This window comes from Trichinella spiralis, assembly GCF_000181795.1.
Source record: "Trichinella spiralis strain ISS 195 chromosome Unknown Scfld1, whole genome shotgun sequence".
NCBI lineage: Eukaryota > Metazoa > Nematoda > Enoplea > Trichinellida > Trichinellidae > Trichinella > Trichinella spiralis.
Window position 1 is genome coordinate 2,436,537 of NW_003526940.1, and position 17,739 is coordinate 2,454,275.

The following is a 17,739-nucleotide window of genomic DNA, read 5'->3' on the forward strand; positions in this document are numbered from 1 at the left end:
AAAATTTTCTCTTGAAATCATCATGATGAACGAACAGAAAGCTTGGTAAGTCAATAATTTTATATTAACATTTAAAATTATTCATTATATTCTAAAGAAATGATGAAGATATTTTTTCTTGTTTTTATTTTTCATCACATATAAAATAATAAACAAGTTAATGACATAAATTTTAAAGCAAATTCTTTAATTTTACCAACTGCATAACTTTATTATTTTTTCAAAAAAAAAACATGATTTTCTTTTTATAATTTATTATCACACGAGCATTAGCCGCAACTTACCGTTTTGCTGGATTTCTTAGCTTCTCTTCAAATATATATATGCTTTGAGATGAAGACAACAATATCACATTTTTTGCATCATAATTATTGTTAAATCTTTTTTTTAATAACATACTTTTCTATAGCAATAAAGCTATTAAATGTTATTATAATTCTACTATTATTCTGTTAATTGAATGAAAAAAATTCAGCTTACTTTATTTTATTCAATGCTTTAAAGTGAAAATTTTTTTTTTATTTTATACAAATTTTAAATGGAAATTTAAATAAAATTAGAAGACAATAATTTTCAATTGATAAAATTTCAATAATAAAATCTTCTTTGTTGCTTCAACAAGAACATTATTTAAAAAAATTTTTTATAAACTTTTTATTGCAATGATGACTATTTTTTTCAAAATTTTCAAATGACACCTTTCAAATAAAAATGACAAAAGTTTTAATTAAAAAAGTTCTGAATCTTACAAAATGTCATTAATATTTACACTCCATAAATAATTTTGTATAATCAACCAGTTAACTGTTAAGGAAACTGTCTAATCAATTTGAATAAAGTGATGTGTGAACAATGTAAGTTGAAATTCTAGTTTCCAATGCTTCACTGTTATAGCATCAAGCAAAAAATTAAAAATACCAAATATTCAATATAAAATTTAATAATATAATTTATTTAATTTGTATAATTTCAAAATTATTATCTAATCGTACAAATTATTGTAAATCATTTTTTCAATTAAACTGTTGTTATTCCAAAATAAGTCATAATAGTAAAATCTTTTATCAACAAATTTTTAGATTGGGTATCAAACTTTTTTTGAATTAAATAATGTATTATTGTAAATTTTTATTTCTGTTTCTTTTGTTTAACTACGTAAATTTTCATGAATTTCAATGCATAATGATAAAAGCAAGCACATATTTTATTTTATTTTATTTTATTTCAGGAGTTTTGAAACTGCTGAAAATGTAGCAAAATATATTAAACAGAATACACATCATAAACCACTAATCGGCATTATCTGCGGTTCCGGTCTGGGAAAGTTGTGTGATATGCTCGAAGAGCGTGAAAGTATTGAATACAGCAAAATACCTGGCTTTCCCGTTGGCACTGGTATTCCATTTTTTTTAATTTAATGATAACAATAAGAATAAAGATGTTTTCTCCGTTCTTATAAAAGATAAATTTCAGTACAGGGACATCATGGAAATCTGGTGCTTGGAAAATCTGGAGGAAAATCACTGATCTGCATGCAGGGTCGTGTACATCCTTATGAAGGTCGTTCAACTGCGTTGTGCGTACTTCCCATTCGAGTGATGAAGATGCTCGGCGTAAAAATTTTGATTATTACAAACGCTGCTGGTGGAGCAAATCAAAACTATATTCCCGGCGATATCATGCTAATAAAGGATCACATCTCGCTGCCTTGCTTGTCAGGATTTAGCCCTCTTGTTGGTCCAAACGATGAAAGGTACAAGAGCAAAAGTGTGACAAAAAAAATTGCTGACAGTTAAAATATAGATATGGCACGCGATTTCCAAGTATGAATCACGTTTATGACAAAGAATACCGAACAATGCTGAAAGAAATTGCAAAAGAGACTGGAATTCGACTACGCGAAGGAGTGTACATGATGGTGATGGGCCCTCAGTATGAAACACCGGCCGAAACGAGGATGTTGCAATTATTTGGCGCCGATGCTATCGGTATAACAACAGTAAATGACATCTCTCAAAGTAGATAATCATATGCAATGCTTCAGGTATGAGCAGCGTTCACGAAGCAATTGCCGCAAAGCACAGCGATATGCAAGTGGTCGGAATATCATTGATTTCAAACTTGTAAAATTATAAAATATGCTTTAGTCAAACTTCCAAAACTGCATTTCATGTAATTTTCCTTTTTAGAAGTTGTACTGACTGCGATAAAGATGCCTTAGAAGTAACGCACGAGGAAGTGCTCGACTTGATGAATACTACATCCAGCGACGTGATAAAACTGCTTAAAGCATTCATTGCTAAGCTGGAAATTTAAATTCTGCAAAAAATTTCTTACTTTCCCGACCTTGCGTGTGTGTCTAACTGCCCAATTGATCACAAAGCTTCGCTACAGTGATAACTCAACATTTTATTTTGATTATTTTGCCATTCACAGAAATTCTTAATTGATGGTCAATTAATTATCAGATAAATTAATGATTCAGAATAAGTAACTATTACTATTCCTCAAAATTATTCCAAATTGTATTGTTATTAAAATTAAAACTGACTTGGAATTTTCAAGTTAGTACACTCTGCTGTAAATCACACAAATGAACAATAAATCACTTAACACTAGCAATGCTGAGGTAAGTTGTCAGTTAAAAACAGTAGTAAGCTAATAAATGGAACCAAAGCAAATAAAGATACGCCTATACAAACTTTGCATATACCAATTTTTAAATTAAAAAACTTCGTCGATCTACTCATCACAATAAAACACGAACAATTTCATGTTTGCAGAAGAGGCGGAACATAATATATATTATCACTATATCTCCAAATTGGAGAATCTTGAGAACTTTTGGAAATTTTGGTCAAAATATTAATTATCATTGAGAAAAGAAAATTTCTTTGTGTAAAATTTATGAAAGTAATAGTTTAATATTATTCTCAAACAGTAATTAACAAATATCATCAGATACTCTTATATTCTGTTTAATGCACAGTTTACATTGCATTTTAAAATGGCTGCTTATTATACATATAGTCATTTAATATAAATTAGTTGCTTTTGTGCACAATCTGCCCATTAGAAACGATACTGTCAGAAACAATTTTGATATTCTAATTCCAAAAGTAAGCATTTTTCTTTTGCTAAAAGTAATTAAAACAGTGTAAAGATCTACTTTAAATGCTCGTTCTACTTCATCAAAAAAGAAGGCGGTCGAACTTCGCATTAAAATATAATTGTGAACTAGAAACCTGAAAAACTACTAGAATACTACTGGCCATAATAGCATTTCTACCAGTGAGAAATGCCAACCAAAATGATAATGTTACAAGTACTAAAATTAAACTTTATTTAATAATCTCCAGAAAATTTCTGCTTTCAAATGCATGTAGTTTGGAATTCTTAGAATGCTGACATAAACAGAAAGTGGAAACATATAAAAATATACACAAATTGCTCCATATTCTAATTGTTAAAAATATTAAAATGCTGTTAGCACTGCTGAGAGCAAGAAACAAGCTTGCCAGAGATTGACGGTTAATCAACAGTAAGTGTGAAGAAATAACTTCATTGACTGCTGAATATCATGGTAATACATGTATAGTGAAGCAATTCTCGAAAACTTCAACATGCCTTACTCTATATCTAGTAATTACTGATTACTACATTACTTTATACTGCATATATTTTTATACTATTTTATGATTGTATTTATATAATTCGCAGTCTTGTCTTATTAATAAATAAAACATTTACATAGAGATTATTTTAAAAAAGAAAGTACTAAAAATCAATTTTATTCAGTGTCAAAAGACGGAATGAATAAATAAAATGAAACAGCTGGGATTACTTTTTTAAAACGTAAGAACAAAAGAATTCAAAATTATAACCATAAACAGCTTTGTTTAAATTCATTTTGATCATTTATTCCAAAATATTATTTAAAAAATATTTTACTTTGTACAACAATGTCGACTGTAAAACTGCTCAGCTAATCATAAATTCAGCCATTCAAAAACAGAACAGCCGATCAATTACTCCAACTGCTGATAATAAAAAAAACAGGCAAGATATAGTTCAGTGATTCCCAAGCTTTTTTTCGCTCATACCCCCAGAAGACAGGCAATCGCGTCCCGCATCCCAGTAGTCAACTCGACTTCGTAATTGAGATCAGCAGCTTTAAACTACGATGAACGGGCTCTCTGATGGTCATACGCCAGAAGATACGCCACACGACCGGCTACACTGCAATTCAGTTATAAAAGTCGACATCTCCAGACGTAACACGTGATTCCTCCAAAGGACATTCCTGCACCCCTCGAATAAGCTCTCCGAACCACCAGAGGTGTGAGCACCCCTGGTTGAAAACAGTTGGTATAGTTGGAACAAAACAAAAGACAAAACACAGACTTCTACTTTTTCAAAGTGTTAACTTCTTTCAAAAAACTACAAACAGTTACAATTTCTTCTTGATTTTCTTTAAAATACCGTATAGTTTCCCAGCATGCATCAATCAGCCGACTATCATCAGTTTCATCTAGACACAAGTCATTAATTTCAGGTGTTAATCGGAAATATGCAGCGCCCAGAGACTCGCACCAAGCTCTACATCGGTCTACAACGCAACCATCCGTCTGGCAACACTGAAATGGAATAAATGCAAATTTCAAATTGTAAACAACTTCCAGTGTGTTTATATTGCTTCTCCGCCATGTGAAAGTACTAACCTGAGTATACAACATGGTTACAAATTCTTTAAAATGGAAAAGCTTGTCAAAAATGCTCCAAGAAGACTTGAAATCTGGAGCGTATGCTTCTGTGGTACGTGTCCGGCCGGTGCCAAGCGATAAAAAGCAACCAATGTTCGAAATTTTCCGCTTCTTTTAGTGAACAAAAAAAACTGAAGATTTCGAAAAAGTAACAAGCATCAGTGTGCAACAATTACTTGGAAATTCATCACTGTATTCATTCTATTCATTTCAGTCATCAATTCCAACGAAGGATTGTTCGACATCAAGCCACCATCTATGTAAATTCCATCCAGTGGCGGAAAATAATACGGTGCAGCACAACTGGATCGTATCACTTTCCAAATGGGTAGAGCTGAAAAATATTTTCCCAATTTAAAACATATGTCTGTCTTATATGACAAACAATTTTACTCCAGAAAACGCTGAGTTTTACTCTCACATAAAATGGATCGACATCACTAATAATGCATGTTTAACTATTTAATTCTTTTTGCATTCAAAAACTTATTTTAAAATTTCACTCCTGACATCAAATGCGTTTAACAATTTATCTCATCTAAATATATATATATATTTACTTATATTCAACATTTTAAATGATAATCAAGAAGAAAATATCAATTTATAAAAGTGACGACGACTTAAAAAAATTAAATAAAAACTCCATGATCATCAAAATGAAAATGAAAAGAAAAACATCGTCTAAAAGTATTTATATAATTAGTAAAAAAAATTGAAATGAACATCTAAAAATATTTTAATTGACAAATAATTTAAAAAAAAACTGCCTATTACGAGGATTATCGTTTTGCATGTCTTCCTCTGCAGTTTGAAGTGAGTGAGGAAATGGATAGCTTCGGAACAATTTCAATTTCGCAGGACGAGTCAACGCATTTGTAGCTGTAACAATCAACCTAACAGCAGGAAAATCAACTCTCAGATAGACAGATATTATTACGTTGATAAAAATGCATACTTTCGAGGCATTACGCTTGCCATTTCTCTGGTTCCAAATTCTTGTTTTAAAACATTCTCCAAACCTTCTTCGCTGTATGGCTTTGTTCCGCAAAAAACAGTATCCTTCAATTGAAAATAAAGTTTTTGCATTCTGCCAAGTGAATAGCCCAAACATAGTCCAACGGCGATTATGCAACCAGTGCTTGAACCCGCCACCCACTGAAAGTTTTTAAACCAATCAGAACCAACAGCTTGTTCAATAAGCATCAATATCTAAAAATTATGCAAACATAATTATGAAATAAAAAGAAAAAAACGAATAATAAACAAAAGCCATGAAAGGGAGAAGCAAAATACCTGTATGGTTATCAAACCGCGAATTCCACCGCCGTCAAAGGATATCAAATTTTCAGTCATGACACTGTCGTCAGTGAATCGCTGAATAACGTTCTTAACGTTCAACATTCTCGTATACTTACACCAATCTTGAAAAGAAAAAAACTAATATTAGAAAAGAAAAACTGATAATAATAATAACAAAAAATGGATCATTACCATCAAACTGCATCAATTCGGAACTACTTTGCAAAAATTCAAAATTTTGCAGTTGGTATCGCTTTTCATATGTTTCAATGCAAGAAACAATTTCTCTGGATATGCTGAAAATTTCATTTTTATTAAAAATCAATCACAGTAAAAATGAATCAAATTTAACTTTTCGTTTCAATTCATTCTTCATCAATTTATGTTTTTACGCTAATTATTAATGATGAATAAAATCAAAATTAACAGTAAGTGAATTTTTCTTTTCATTTCAAATGTTGTTGCCTTTATTACAGTGGTTCTCAACATTTCTTTCTCCAATGTACCCTTTTCACCGTTTGTCAGAACGTCATTCCTCCCTTTGCAAACTGTTTTTAGTTCCAAATGATCCAAATATAATACTGAAAATTTATTTATTATTATATTTGTACATGTATATTTTCTTCAATTATTTTCATAGTGGAGTTTTCCATTTCAATAGACAAAAATGTCCAGTAGATTGTCAGGATACTGTAGTAATTTATTCCATTTTCAATATACAAATCTGAAATCTGAAAATTCCCCTCCGGTTGAGAACCGCTGCATTATTATAAAATAAAACAGAATTCATGCAAAATTTTTGAATACAATTAATCGTGTTGAATAAAACAAAATGAAATAAAACATACTCAGATTGATTCCACTTTTCCAATTCTAACGCGATTTGAAGAGCCGTTTTGCCAGATTTTGTCACTTTAGAACTATCGGCACCGAACACAAGCAACGCTTTAACATAAGAAAGCTGCTGCTTAGTGACCGCCAAGTGAAGAGCCGTGAAGTGATCGGCATAACGTGACGCGTTCACATCGGCCCCATAAGCAATCAATGCGACAATATTTGATAAAGCATCCGACTGCTGCATTTGAACAAGCAATGGGGTTTCAGCTTTGTTGTTCAAAGTATTCACTGTCGCTTCATTTTTAACATAATTCAACAGAAGACGCAAAATCTACAAATAATATTTAAAAAAGCTAAATTATTCTAATAACTGAAAAAAATTAATTTCACAATGAACAAAATATTTTTTCAAAGTTGTTTTAAAGTAACAAGTATACTTTTAAAAAATAGAAAACAATACTTTTCAACGGAGAAATTATGAAATGATGATGCCAATTTACACTTGTTATTATCATTATTATGCAGAACATTACAAGTTGAAAAGAAATTTTTATGTAGAAATGAACAAAATAAAATAAAAATAGAGAGAAATGTTTAAAAAGCTACAAAAGTATTTGAATATCCAATTTATATGATAATTTTCTTTCAGTTTCATTACCTTCAAATCATACGTAGTATGCAATGCAGTGTTTCCCGTCAAAGTGTCCTTCTCTTCCAAAACACTTGGATCATTTTCCAAAAAACATTTAATTTGTCTATAGATATATATATGTACATATAAGAAATTTAAATCAATTAATTTACTGAAAAACTGTGACATACGATAAATTTTTCATTTTAATAGCAAGATGAAACGGTGGTGTAGAACTCGAATGTTTGGCACCGATTTGGATCAACGTTTGTGTAGCCGCGTCTGTGCCTTCACGAACCGCGTAGTGCAGTGGAGTCATGAAATTTACATCTGACTGATTTACTAAAACTTTCAAATCCACAGGATTCAAATAATTAGCCAGTAACTGAAAAGTCAAGCCAACTGAACATATGAAACAAAAAAAAATAAAAACTGTCCCTTCCACCTTAATTATATTCGATTTGCGCGCAAGGTGAAAAGCATTACGATCCAATGCATCAACAGCTTTAATATCCGCACCAAGATGGATGAGCTTTTCAAGTAACTTAAAGTTTCCAGCTTTTACTGCTAAATGCAATGGTGTCCATCCTTCAGGTCTCGATTTCAAATTAATGACTCTGTAAAAAAATTCATCATGAAATTACAATCCAATGAATAAAACATCGTTGCACATTATTATTTCAAATTTTAAAATGCTGTGAAATTTTAAATAAAATTCTTATTTTTCAATTAAAATGTTTACAGTTGCATTCTAAATTTATATTTTGTACAGGGACTTTTTAAACAAACACTGACAAATTGAATTACAGTGAAACTCCGATTATCCAGGAAGTTTTCAGTTGGACAACCTGCATTTCATTAATTCTATAACATTTTGTTTCTGGCTAATTTTTATGTCCGGTATGTCTACTACTAGAAAGAGAGAGGTTTTCAGTTTAGAGAAAAAGCTAGAAGTGTGTAGACTAGTGGAGAGAGACGAGTCACTCAGGAAAATCGCTGAGAGTTTTGGTGTGGGTCTGTCCACAGTTTCAGATATCTATCGCAGTCGACATCAGCTAACTGACTTCATGTTGCACATGGATACTTCGAGTAGCTGTTCTTCACGAAAATCTTTGAAAAATGCGTCAAATAGTGCGCTTGATTCAGCGATATCCATGTAGTTCCTCCAGAAACGAGCACTTGACCAACCAATGAGTGGTCCCATTTTGCAAGAAAAAGCTACTAGCTTTCAGTACTAAGCTGGGTATTGATAATTTTGTAGTCAGTTCAGGATGGCTAATAAACTTTAAAAGTCGGCATGGCATACGCGAGCTTAAAATTCACGGTGAAAAGTTGTCTGCTAACAGTGAGATAATAAATGTTCATGCAATTTAAGCGAGTAAAGAGCAAATAACGTCGCATAATAAACAGAATGCCTACTCTTTCTTCCGCGTCTAATTGAGAATAACAGCTATAAACGCCTCAATTACGTAAATACATTTTGAAAAATTGGAAACGTCTGATTATCCGAAAGACCCTCAAAAACCGAGTGTTCGGATAATCGGAGTTTCACTGTATATTGTCAAATAAAGTATGTTTCATTTCATTTCCGAAACGGTTAACTGAATTATACATTAAAATTATAATGCACTAAATTCAAATAATTTTTTAAATTAATTACCTACCTATCAATGTTGGTCAACTCTTGCTCGAAATAATTGTCCAACCCTAAATATACAGCATAGTGGACATCCTCCCAGTGAGGTTGCTCTTTAACCAGTGTCATCAACTCTCCAAGCACTGCATCTCTATCTATAATCAAAGAATCACGAATATTTGAAGATCAATTTCCATTTATATAAATTCAAACTAACATAATAAACATTGCTTAAATAATACATATTGCTTATTTAAATTGTCTACCCGCAAATAAAATTTCTTATACAACACTGCAATATATTCGCTAAAAATATTAATTTTGAAAAATAATTTTAAAAAATCAACCTTTCATATTAACATTTTCTATAATTTCAAATAACTGATTAAATTTTAAGTGCATCTTAGTAGTTGACAAATCAAAACAAATGTAAATAATTAAAATACACCTTACGTATTGCACGAATAAGGGAGGAAATATTCATCAACTTGTGGTACATTTCCAATGCCACAGAAGGATTGGAACTGCTGAAAATGCTGAAATAAAAAAATACAAATATACCTCAAACTTTTAAAAGTCAGATGCATTGTGCAAAATATCTTCTATATCTTAAATGCTAATAAATAAAACATTTGAATTGAAAAAATAATAAATTTACCTAAAATTTCAGGTAATTTTTAACAAGAATAAAAATCTTTCAAATAATTTAAAAATTTATATTGAAATGCAATATGTGCATCATGATGGCAGAATAAATTGCATAAGTATACGTAATAAAAAAATTCCTCATTTTTTTCAAGCCCAATATTTTTAAACTTTAAGGAAAAATGTTTTCCTACCATAGCATTTTTTGTCTTTCCCAACGTAAACAAATGCAACGTTCCATTTTTTTGCAATGTGAAAGCAAAAGAAGTATACCACCGTCGTTGCATATTTCATAAAGACCGCGGGAATATTCGGATGATATATCAGTGATCCAAGTTTTTCTTAAAATGATATTTCCAACAACTTTTGCGACTTCAAAAACACCATCAAAAATATTATTTGCAATTTCGAAAGGCCAATAACGACCTTTCAAAATCGAACTCTCAACTTGCATTAAACTCATCCAACCAACCAACCTAAAATTCAACCATCAAAGCAAGCACAAACGCACTAATCAACAACTATAAACAATCACATCTGCAAACATTAATAAAATATTTGAATTTAATGCTTAAAATTGAAAATGCTGCCATGGGAATAGAACATTCAAATATCACTAAACAAATTCCTCCCACTATTTCATATTTCCTTTCTAATATGCTATCAGCTTATCGTGAAAATGTTTACTTTGGAATAGAATATTCACCGGCGCTAATAGTTCAGCTTATTAGCTTCCATTACTGAACAAGTGACATTTTTATAAAATTTATCAGAATAAAAATCAATATCATTAAAATCAGAATTTAATATTTCATTTAAACGAAAATACCAGTTATTGATAAAAAGTTCACATATTCCATACGATAGCTGCCTAAACTAAGTGCACGCATACTACTGTAATACAGTAAACTTACATATGTGCAAGTCGAATCAAATAGCTACTATAAAAACTTCACGTAATATACTTAAATAAAAAATATGTTTAAGAAATTTTACTTAAGTTCAAGATAATATTTCTTATTCGATGTTTTTGGGTTGTCTAACTTACTGAAATTTACATTTTTTAGGAACTGTTTTACATAAAAATTGCTCCATGCAATATTTTGCTTTGCACAACATTTTTGTTGATTTGCACTGTGTTCTGAATCAAACATACTAATATTTTTATACAAATAGCCGAGAATGAAATACATACTGCTTTGTGTACATTTGTTGTCAGCTGTTTGCACGTTTCAGGAATGCACTGATTTAAGGTGAATAAAATAATACACGAGAGTTGTTAATAGCACTCATAAAACTGCAATATATTTGTCAAATTACACAATTGTTAGTCAAAAGAGGAGGATAAGTGAAAGCGTATAGAACTTTTTGATGAATCACATAAAAGTTAATCGATTTCTGCTCAGAAGAAGGATGGTATTATACAAATTTGTTATGAAATGAAACTGTTAGAATGCAAGAGAGATAGCTTTTTCATTTTATCCCATCTTGCCTGTCACTCTCAGTCATTCATATTCTTGCAAACAGTATGTCCTTAAGTAATTTTTGTTTTCTATTAATGGCCAGTATGTGATCGTCATAGCTCATTGTATATTGAAGAAAAATGTCTATGGGTATTTATGTATGTTTGATAAGTATGTTGAAATAACCACACTGATTTCATGCATTTCTGCTATTAAAGTTTGTAAACCGCTTTAATAAAATAATTGTTCAGTGTATCTAATTAAATATTGTATTGACTCATGTATTATAGAATCAGATCTGTAATGGTTTTCTTTGAAATGATAATTATGAAATTTGTTCTTCTGATAGCTATCAGTCTGATAAAGTCAAAATATAATATAACTTTCTTAGCACTATTGCAATGCTACCAGACGAAAACAAGAAATCGCAAAAAATACAATAAAAATTTGTATTTGTGGAAACGTTTCTGTTTTTCATTAAGAGTTTGTTACAATTGCAGGAAGTAGTATTTCTTTCATTGTAACTATAATTACACTCTTGATGCATCCTTTTTCCTTCTGTTATTGTTAAAGCATTCGTCCCATTCTTCTTGTCTGAAGCCACCCTCCGGCTGCAAATGACGTAGCATATTAATAATAATACAAATTTGTTATTTAATTTACTGTAATTATTATTATAGTAATTTTTCATTATTGTATAAAACATTATTATTATTATTATTATAAAATACTTCCATTTTGAATATCATTTTCAAAACTTGTTTTAAATACAGCTTTTCATTGGAAAATTGCAGCTAAAAATAAAAAAATGATTCTTTTAAAATTCATTTCACCGCAAATTATTTACAAAGAGTGTTGTAATGTAAATTTAAATTAAATTAAGAAAACAACAACAATAGTAAATAGCTTAAAAAATTGCTTCGTCATGATTGTTCAACGTAATTGTTTAGTTTTTTTTTGAATACCGGATACTTTACTAGTTTACAAAATTACGTCACGAAAATCATTCTTGACATTGATTTATAAAATAATAAAATTAATTTTTATACGAAATTATGATAATTTCATGCATGTTCATTTTAAATGCAATTGTTATTAGCTAAACGGAGAGAATATATCAAAGAAAAAATACAAATACACTTATCTTAGCAGAATTTGTAAGCAAGTAATAAAAAGAAAAAAAAATTCAAATTGAAATGAAAATAAATTTTTTCTCACTAGTCCCATCTGCTGTTTTCTTTTGTATAAGCATTATGAACCATGAATATGATTTGTTCAGTTTTTTTTGTTTATTACATAAAAATGCATCTGCATATGATTTTTTGCTTTGCAATACAAACGTTTTAAATGAAGTTATTTTGGGGAAGTTTCACGATTTTGGAATTATGTCAGCATGGAAATTTTGCAAATGTGACGTATATCAAAAAGTTAGTTAGCAATTTCATATCTGAACACTTTTAAACGATGACCAGTTTTGTTTCAAAGTTATACAAAAATGGAGTCTGGTTTCTCCTCTTTTAGCAGCTAGTTTTAAATTGTCATTTTCCAAAATTTCCGGATTTCTATGCTTATGAACGGCTATATAAATAACACTGCAAGTTGTGCATCGCAGAATATACCAATTGCAATCATGAAGGTGATGTTTATGCTCTTTGCGCTTTTGGGCAGCATAAGTTTGGTCAGTTGCATCCACCCAAAATATTTGTACAGAGATACGCATTCAAGATTAGGTAAAAGAGATGGATCGATGATTTTACCTCTGGAACAAAATGATGACAGCGATGAAGATCCACACGGGGGTGACCATTGGAAATTTCCACACAAGCCTTTACCACCGCCTCCTTCACCAGGTTCACCAAGAGATCGCTTCGGACCCAACAAACCCCCTCCTCCGGGATTCATGGACTTTTTTCCATTTGCAAGTGACGAATCTATAGACATAATCCCGTTTGATGACGGCTTTTCCCCAGTAAGTTGCATACTTATATTAACGCAGTTAATTAATTAATTTATTAAATGTATTTGATAACTAGTAAACAAGCAGCATTTTTTGTCAGACTATTCGTAAAATTTCTAATAAAAAAAGTTGCTAAATTTTTAAAATGCAATTTCCAGTTAAGCCAAGATTGAAGCTAATGTTACGGTGAATATTTTACAATTAATTTTTTTTGCAAAATTTTGAGTTCATGTTTTTTGGCATTAAACTGCAAAAATTTATTTATATTTACTGATGAAAAAAGAACTTTAGACTACAACAGCTTAATATCTTTATCAAAAAGGTACAAACTGCTGTAGCATTTTGTTTGAAACGTAAGTCATGAGTTAAAATTGTATTTGGTATGGTTAGCAAACAATAATGAAAATTTTTTTGCTCCTTTATTATTAATATAATGTTGTATATTAATTGTCATGCCGATTCCCGGTTTTCTGGGCTAGTTTCTACAGAATGCAAATAGAATATGTAAAAATGTAATTGTTCCGTTAGCTAACTGTTCTGGGGTGTGCAGTTGGTGGGAGGACAATTTATCTAACTGGGTAAAATGAGTTGCTTTATGCTTCATTTATTCCCATTCAGAAGCTTTTAGTTTTGAACTTTTGCTAAGCTAGTTTCGTAAACTTGTTTTCGAAACAATACAAAATCTGACACCGTTTAATGTTTAATAGTGTTTTTTTTATTATTGTTAAATAGCAACATTTGCTAACATGTGCTATTATGACACAGGCATAAGATTTTATGTTAACGTTACTGGTGTTATTTGTGTTCTTCTGGTTTGTTAAAAGTATCACATTTATAAATTGCTTCATTCTAACATGAAAATTAAACATAAAAAAGGGTAAATTTCTATTTGTGGAATGTATTTGTTGGAAAATATTGTTCAACGCATGTTCAGTGAAATTTTTCAAAAAATTCTGTTTGAAAATGCTATTGTGAGATTTCTAATTCTGTTCAGGAACAAAGTGCATGGATGGACAAAGATTACAGTTGCCGATCTACAGAATGCTCCAAAGAGGAGAATGCCTGGTATGCATGTGTTATGCTGAGTGATGCGTGCATGGAGCGCATGGCGCCAATGGTGGAATGTGACGAAATAAAGCAGCGATGCATCAAGTTGAAAGCTCTATTTGCTCGCTGTTTCAATGAATGCACCAGAGTTGAATACGACAGTAAGTGGAATAATAAGTTAGCCATAAAAAGCTATTTTAAGATATTTAAGAATTTAAGAAGATATTTAAGAAAAAAAGTTAAAATAATGTGAAAATTTAAATTAATGCTTTGAAATTTGTTGCAGACTTAAAAAAGATGGTCAAGAATATTCGAGTTGATCAACCACCACCTCAACCACGATCAGCTGTCAAAAGACAAAAGTGATCAAACAGCTTTGCCTGCATTGCAACAAATTTTCAAAATTAATCAAACTGATTTAATATAATTTATTGTCAAATGTTTGGATGTGGTATTTTTTCAAAAAGTATTATTCAATCTGTTTTACAATAAATAAATTTTATGTTTTTACTGCACATGAAGTATATTGCAAAATAAAACAGTTAAAGTAAAATTACAGAAAAAATATTTAAAAAATGGCAAAAATCTTGTTATTGATAGTCATGATTACAAGCTAAACTTGCATTTATTAAACAGTTTATTTTGATGAATATTTTATACAGTTTAATATAAGTGCATGCATGCAATCAAAGATATAAATAAATTAAAAAACCAATCTTCTATTTTTTGGAGTGCACTTACATTCTGATGCATTAATAAATTTGAAACTGTAATTATATCAAGAATTATTAATCGCATGCATATGCTCAAAGTGGTAATCAACATTACAGAGAAATTTTTATTAAACAGTCAAATAAAACTTGAGCAAAATAATTAAAAATTAGCAATAATTTTAATGAACTATAAATAAATAATATCTTCAATAAATTAAAAAGATCTGTTAAAACAATTTTTCAGCTATCAAACAAAACTTCAACGAAAATAAATGACAAACATACATTTGTAATTTTGAATAATGAATTTATGATTTATTCATTTTTTTTGGTTTGAATTAATTTTTATTTTGATGGAGAAAGCTTTATAAAAACAATTTTTCATGTATTTAGTATTCACCGGTGAAAATAAAAAACATTTTATCCATAGATTACTAAGCAATAGATATGTTGTATTTTTTTAGTTTTACATTTTTATATGATGCTAACATAAGCATCTGAATATTGGCAATATAATGTGGATATTTTTGGTCTAAAATATTTGCAATATGATGAAATTTGAAATAAAATGCTTATAAAATATCACGTGTTACTTTTTGTACTTATTATCAAAGTAAATTATTATATACTTATTAATGAAATTTTTTGAAAACAAAGTAATTTCACATTGTACAGAAGTACTGTAATGTATTTAGCCATTAATATCTTAATGTAATTTACTTTAAAATAAAAAATTTCATACAGTATACTGAAACAACTTGTTCTTCAAATTTTAAAAACTAAAATATTCAAATTTTACGCTTTTTCTTCAAAAATGATTTTTGATCTGTAGTTACCATATAATTGCACTTATGTTATTTAAATTTTAAAACGTTTTATAATTTCAATTTTGATTACAATTTTTTGCTCATGCTGTTGCTTGTTGTTACAGTCGAACTTGGTTAAGTGCACATGGAATTTGGCAAGAATTTCCATGCACTTATTTAAGTTGTGCACTTATCGAAAGTTGGGAATTATGCAGAGTAATTAAAAGGAGCAATAACTTCACATTTACGAATAGGTTTAATGCGAAAAAATGTCCATTTATTTCATGCAAAATAGTCGGCAATGTAGATTTGAATTATGGTTACAAGCGATTATTAGCAGTTTTTGTGGCACCAGCGTTGCTAGCTGCTCTTCAATTCAGTTCAGATTTGTCAGATTTATGCTGTTTTTTGTGAAAATATGACTGAATTGTCATGAGATATGCGACTGCTTCCTTGTGAGTAACTTCCTGGGAAAACAGTAGTTATTTTGATTTGGGCTAGTTGATGTTGTCTGTGAGATGCTTGCTTATTCTAATATAATAAATAATAAACTTTGCTGAGCATCAGATGAACGTAAAGCAACCAGGAACGCACCTATTGTGCAGCTAAGGACTATTTATTGCAAACAGTAAATCCCGTGGACCACAGTAATTAGCACTTAATCAAGTTGTGCACTTATCCAATATTTTACTGTATAATTAACTAAAGAAAATTTTGTTAGGCCAAAATATTGTACAGTTAACCAAGTTCGACTGTATTAGTGATTTATTTTTAAAAATTTCTTATATGCAGTGAATTGTATGCAAAAAAAATGTACTTTTGAGATGAAATAAGTACAATTTGGGCAACTTGGACTTAAACTGGAGTAAAAACTTAATTTAGTCTTGAAATAAATAATTGAAGAATTTATTTCATTTAGTTATTTGTGATATAATACTGACGGCATTATTTATTTAATATTTACAAGATGATGCTACAAATGGCTAACGTTTGCCTTTCTGATTGATTATTTGGAGTTGCAGTTTAAAAAGAATTGATAAGTAGTAGTTTAATTTTGAAACTTTTAATTTCAAAGAAAAAAATTATCTTTTAGTTGTAAACAAAATAAAATTCAAAATATTTTGTATTAATCTTTAATTTAAACGGTAAATATTTGAAAAGTAAAATTTGAAATTCAATCAAATTTTTGTTGTTGGAATTTTAACATCGGAGTAATGTAATTTTAATTGCCACACATAATGTCATGATAAGTCAAGTAGTGGTTTTGGCTTATTCAAATTTCAACAATGAATTATAAAACTGAAATGAAAAGCAGACAACAATTAATTAATGGTGCAGTCAGTGGGTGGGCTTTAGTTAGCTTGAAAAACAAAAAGCATCGGTATTTTGGAAAAGATGTTTACGTCAAACAGAAAATGTTTTTTATAATTGAATTTCCATGATTATTTTTGGCAATGGTACATAAATTGAGCCCATCTTTACTGTTTTTTCATTTCTTCTTCTGCTTTAAATTTATTTAATCAACTCGAGTGAATTAAAAATCCAACAAGCAGTACTTGCCTGCCTTGAGTGGAATTATTCAATTTCCTTGAATTTTCTCTATAATTGATGCTCCACAAATGTGCTTTTCATTTTTTTATTTGCCATTGCTCATTCTGAAAGTAAAATTTTTTGTTTTTTTTTTGGTTTTTTGTTGAATTTAATCAATCAGAAAAATTCAATCGATAGAATGTACATTTTTTTAAATGAAATTATTATCAATATTAAAGAGGAAAAAATGAATTGAAAAAGGAGAATTTTCGTCTTTTTTAATTAAAACCTTGTGGGTTTGACCAAAGCAGGAGCAACAAGCACTGAGATTGGAGTGTCAAATTAATTTTTGAACTGGCGAAGTTTGAATCAAATCGCCACCGCTTGCAAACAACAAATCCAAGCACGT

General features: G+C 29.8%; 4 protein-coding genes across 4 annotated transcripts; 2 read left to right on the forward strand and 2 right to left on the reverse strand.

Annotated features, from left to right (window-relative positions):
- The first annotated feature begins 711 nt into the window (after window positions 1–711).
- Window positions 712–2,316, forward strand: Tsp_08926 (xanthosine phosphorylase). The gene is made up of 7 exons (XM_003382021.1): window positions 712–720; window positions 1,080–1,120; window positions 1,229–1,395; window positions 1,474–1,753; window positions 1,804–2,018; window positions 2,045–2,123; window positions 2,190–2,316. Exons 1-7 carry the CDS (start codon window positions 712–714, stop codon window positions 2,314–2,316), a joined length of 918 nt encoding a protein of 305 aa, XP_003382069.1.
- Window positions 2,317–4,246: 1,930 nt separating this feature from the next.
- On the reverse strand, window positions 4,247–8,737 carry Tsp_08927 (calcium-independent phospholipase A2). Its single transcript, XM_003382022.1, has 15 exons — window positions 8,598–8,737; window positions 7,967–8,150; window positions 7,725–7,918; window positions 7,561–7,657; window positions 6,914–7,233; window positions 6,757–6,824; window positions 6,493–6,646; window positions 6,258–6,361; window positions 6,060–6,187; window positions 5,722–5,975; window positions 5,541–5,680; window positions 4,940–5,097; window positions 4,722–4,874; window positions 4,483–4,637; window positions 4,247–4,406 (listed from the first exon to the last, which is right to left on the reverse strand). The coding sequence occupies exons 1-15, from the start codon at window positions 8,735–8,737 to the stop codon at window positions 4,247–4,249; spliced, it is 2,409 nt and encodes an 802-aa protein (XP_003382070.1).
- A 1,267-nt stretch (window positions 8,738–10,004) lies between these two features.
- Window positions 10,005–11,023, reverse strand: Tsp_08928 (hypothetical protein). The gene is given in 6 exon segments (XM_003382023.1): window positions 10,005–10,186; window positions 10,644–10,708; window positions 10,729–10,755; window positions 10,766–10,778; window positions 10,873–10,955; window positions 11,010–11,023. The coding sequence occupies 6 exon segments, from the start codon at window positions 11,021–11,023 to the stop codon at window positions 10,005–10,007; spliced, it is 384 nt and encodes a 127-aa protein (XP_003382071.1).
- Window positions 11,024–12,847: 1,824 nt separating this feature from the next.
- On the forward strand, window positions 12,848–16,214 carry Tsp_08929 (conserved hypothetical protein). The gene is made up of 6 exons (XM_003382024.1): window positions 12,848–13,246; window positions 13,518–13,587; window positions 13,967–14,046; window positions 14,229–14,442; window positions 14,568–14,643; window positions 15,926–16,214. The coding sequence occupies exons 1-6, from the start codon at window positions 12,848–12,850 to the stop codon at window positions 16,212–16,214; spliced, it is 1,128 nt and encodes a 375-aa protein (XP_003382072.1).
- The last annotated feature ends 1,525 nt before the right edge of the window (window positions 16,215–17,739 follow it).

Excerpts from the sequence above, each read along its gene's own strand:
- Tsp_08927 (XM_003382022.1), bottom strand. The coding sequence starts at position 8,737 with ATGGGACCACTCATTGGTTGGTCAAGTGCTCGTTTCTGGAGGAACTAC. Across the intron at positions 7,658-7,724 it reads ATTAAAATGAAAAATTTATC|ACAAATTAAATGTTTTTTGG; the intron begins GTATGTCACAGT and ends ATATATCTATAG. Across the intron at positions 4,638-4,721 it reads TAACCATGTTGTATACTCAG|TGTTGCCAGACGGATGGTTG; the intron begins GTTAGTACTTTC and ends ATTCCATTTCAG.
- Tsp_08928 (XM_003382023.1), bottom strand. Across the intron at positions 10,187-10,643 it reads GAACTTTTTATCAATAACTG|TCGCAAAAGTTGTTGGAAAT; the intron begins GTATTTTCGTTT and ends GTGTTTTTGAAG.
- Tsp_08929 (XM_003382024.1), top strand. The coding sequence starts at position 12,848 with ATGAACGGCTATATAAATAACACTGCAAGTTGTGCATCGCAGAATATA. Across the intron at positions 14,047-14,228 it reads GTGTTATTTGTGTTCTTCTG|GAACAAAGTGCATGGATGGA; the intron begins GTTTGTTAAAAG and ends AATTCTGTTCAG. Across the intron at positions 14,644-15,925 it reads TCAGCTGTCAAAAGACAAAA|TCGAACTTGGTTAAGTGCAC; the intron begins GTGATCAAACAG and ends TTGTTGTTACAG.
- Tsp_08926 (XM_003382021.1), top strand. Across the intron at positions 2,019-2,044 it reads AGTAAATGACATCTCTCAAA|GTATGAGCAGCGTTCACGAA; the intron begins GTAGATAATCAT and ends GCAATGCTTCAG. Across the intron at positions 2,124-2,189 it reads ATATCATTGATTTCAAACTT|AAGTTGTACTGACTGCGATA; the intron begins GTAAAATTATAA and ends TTTCCTTTTTAG.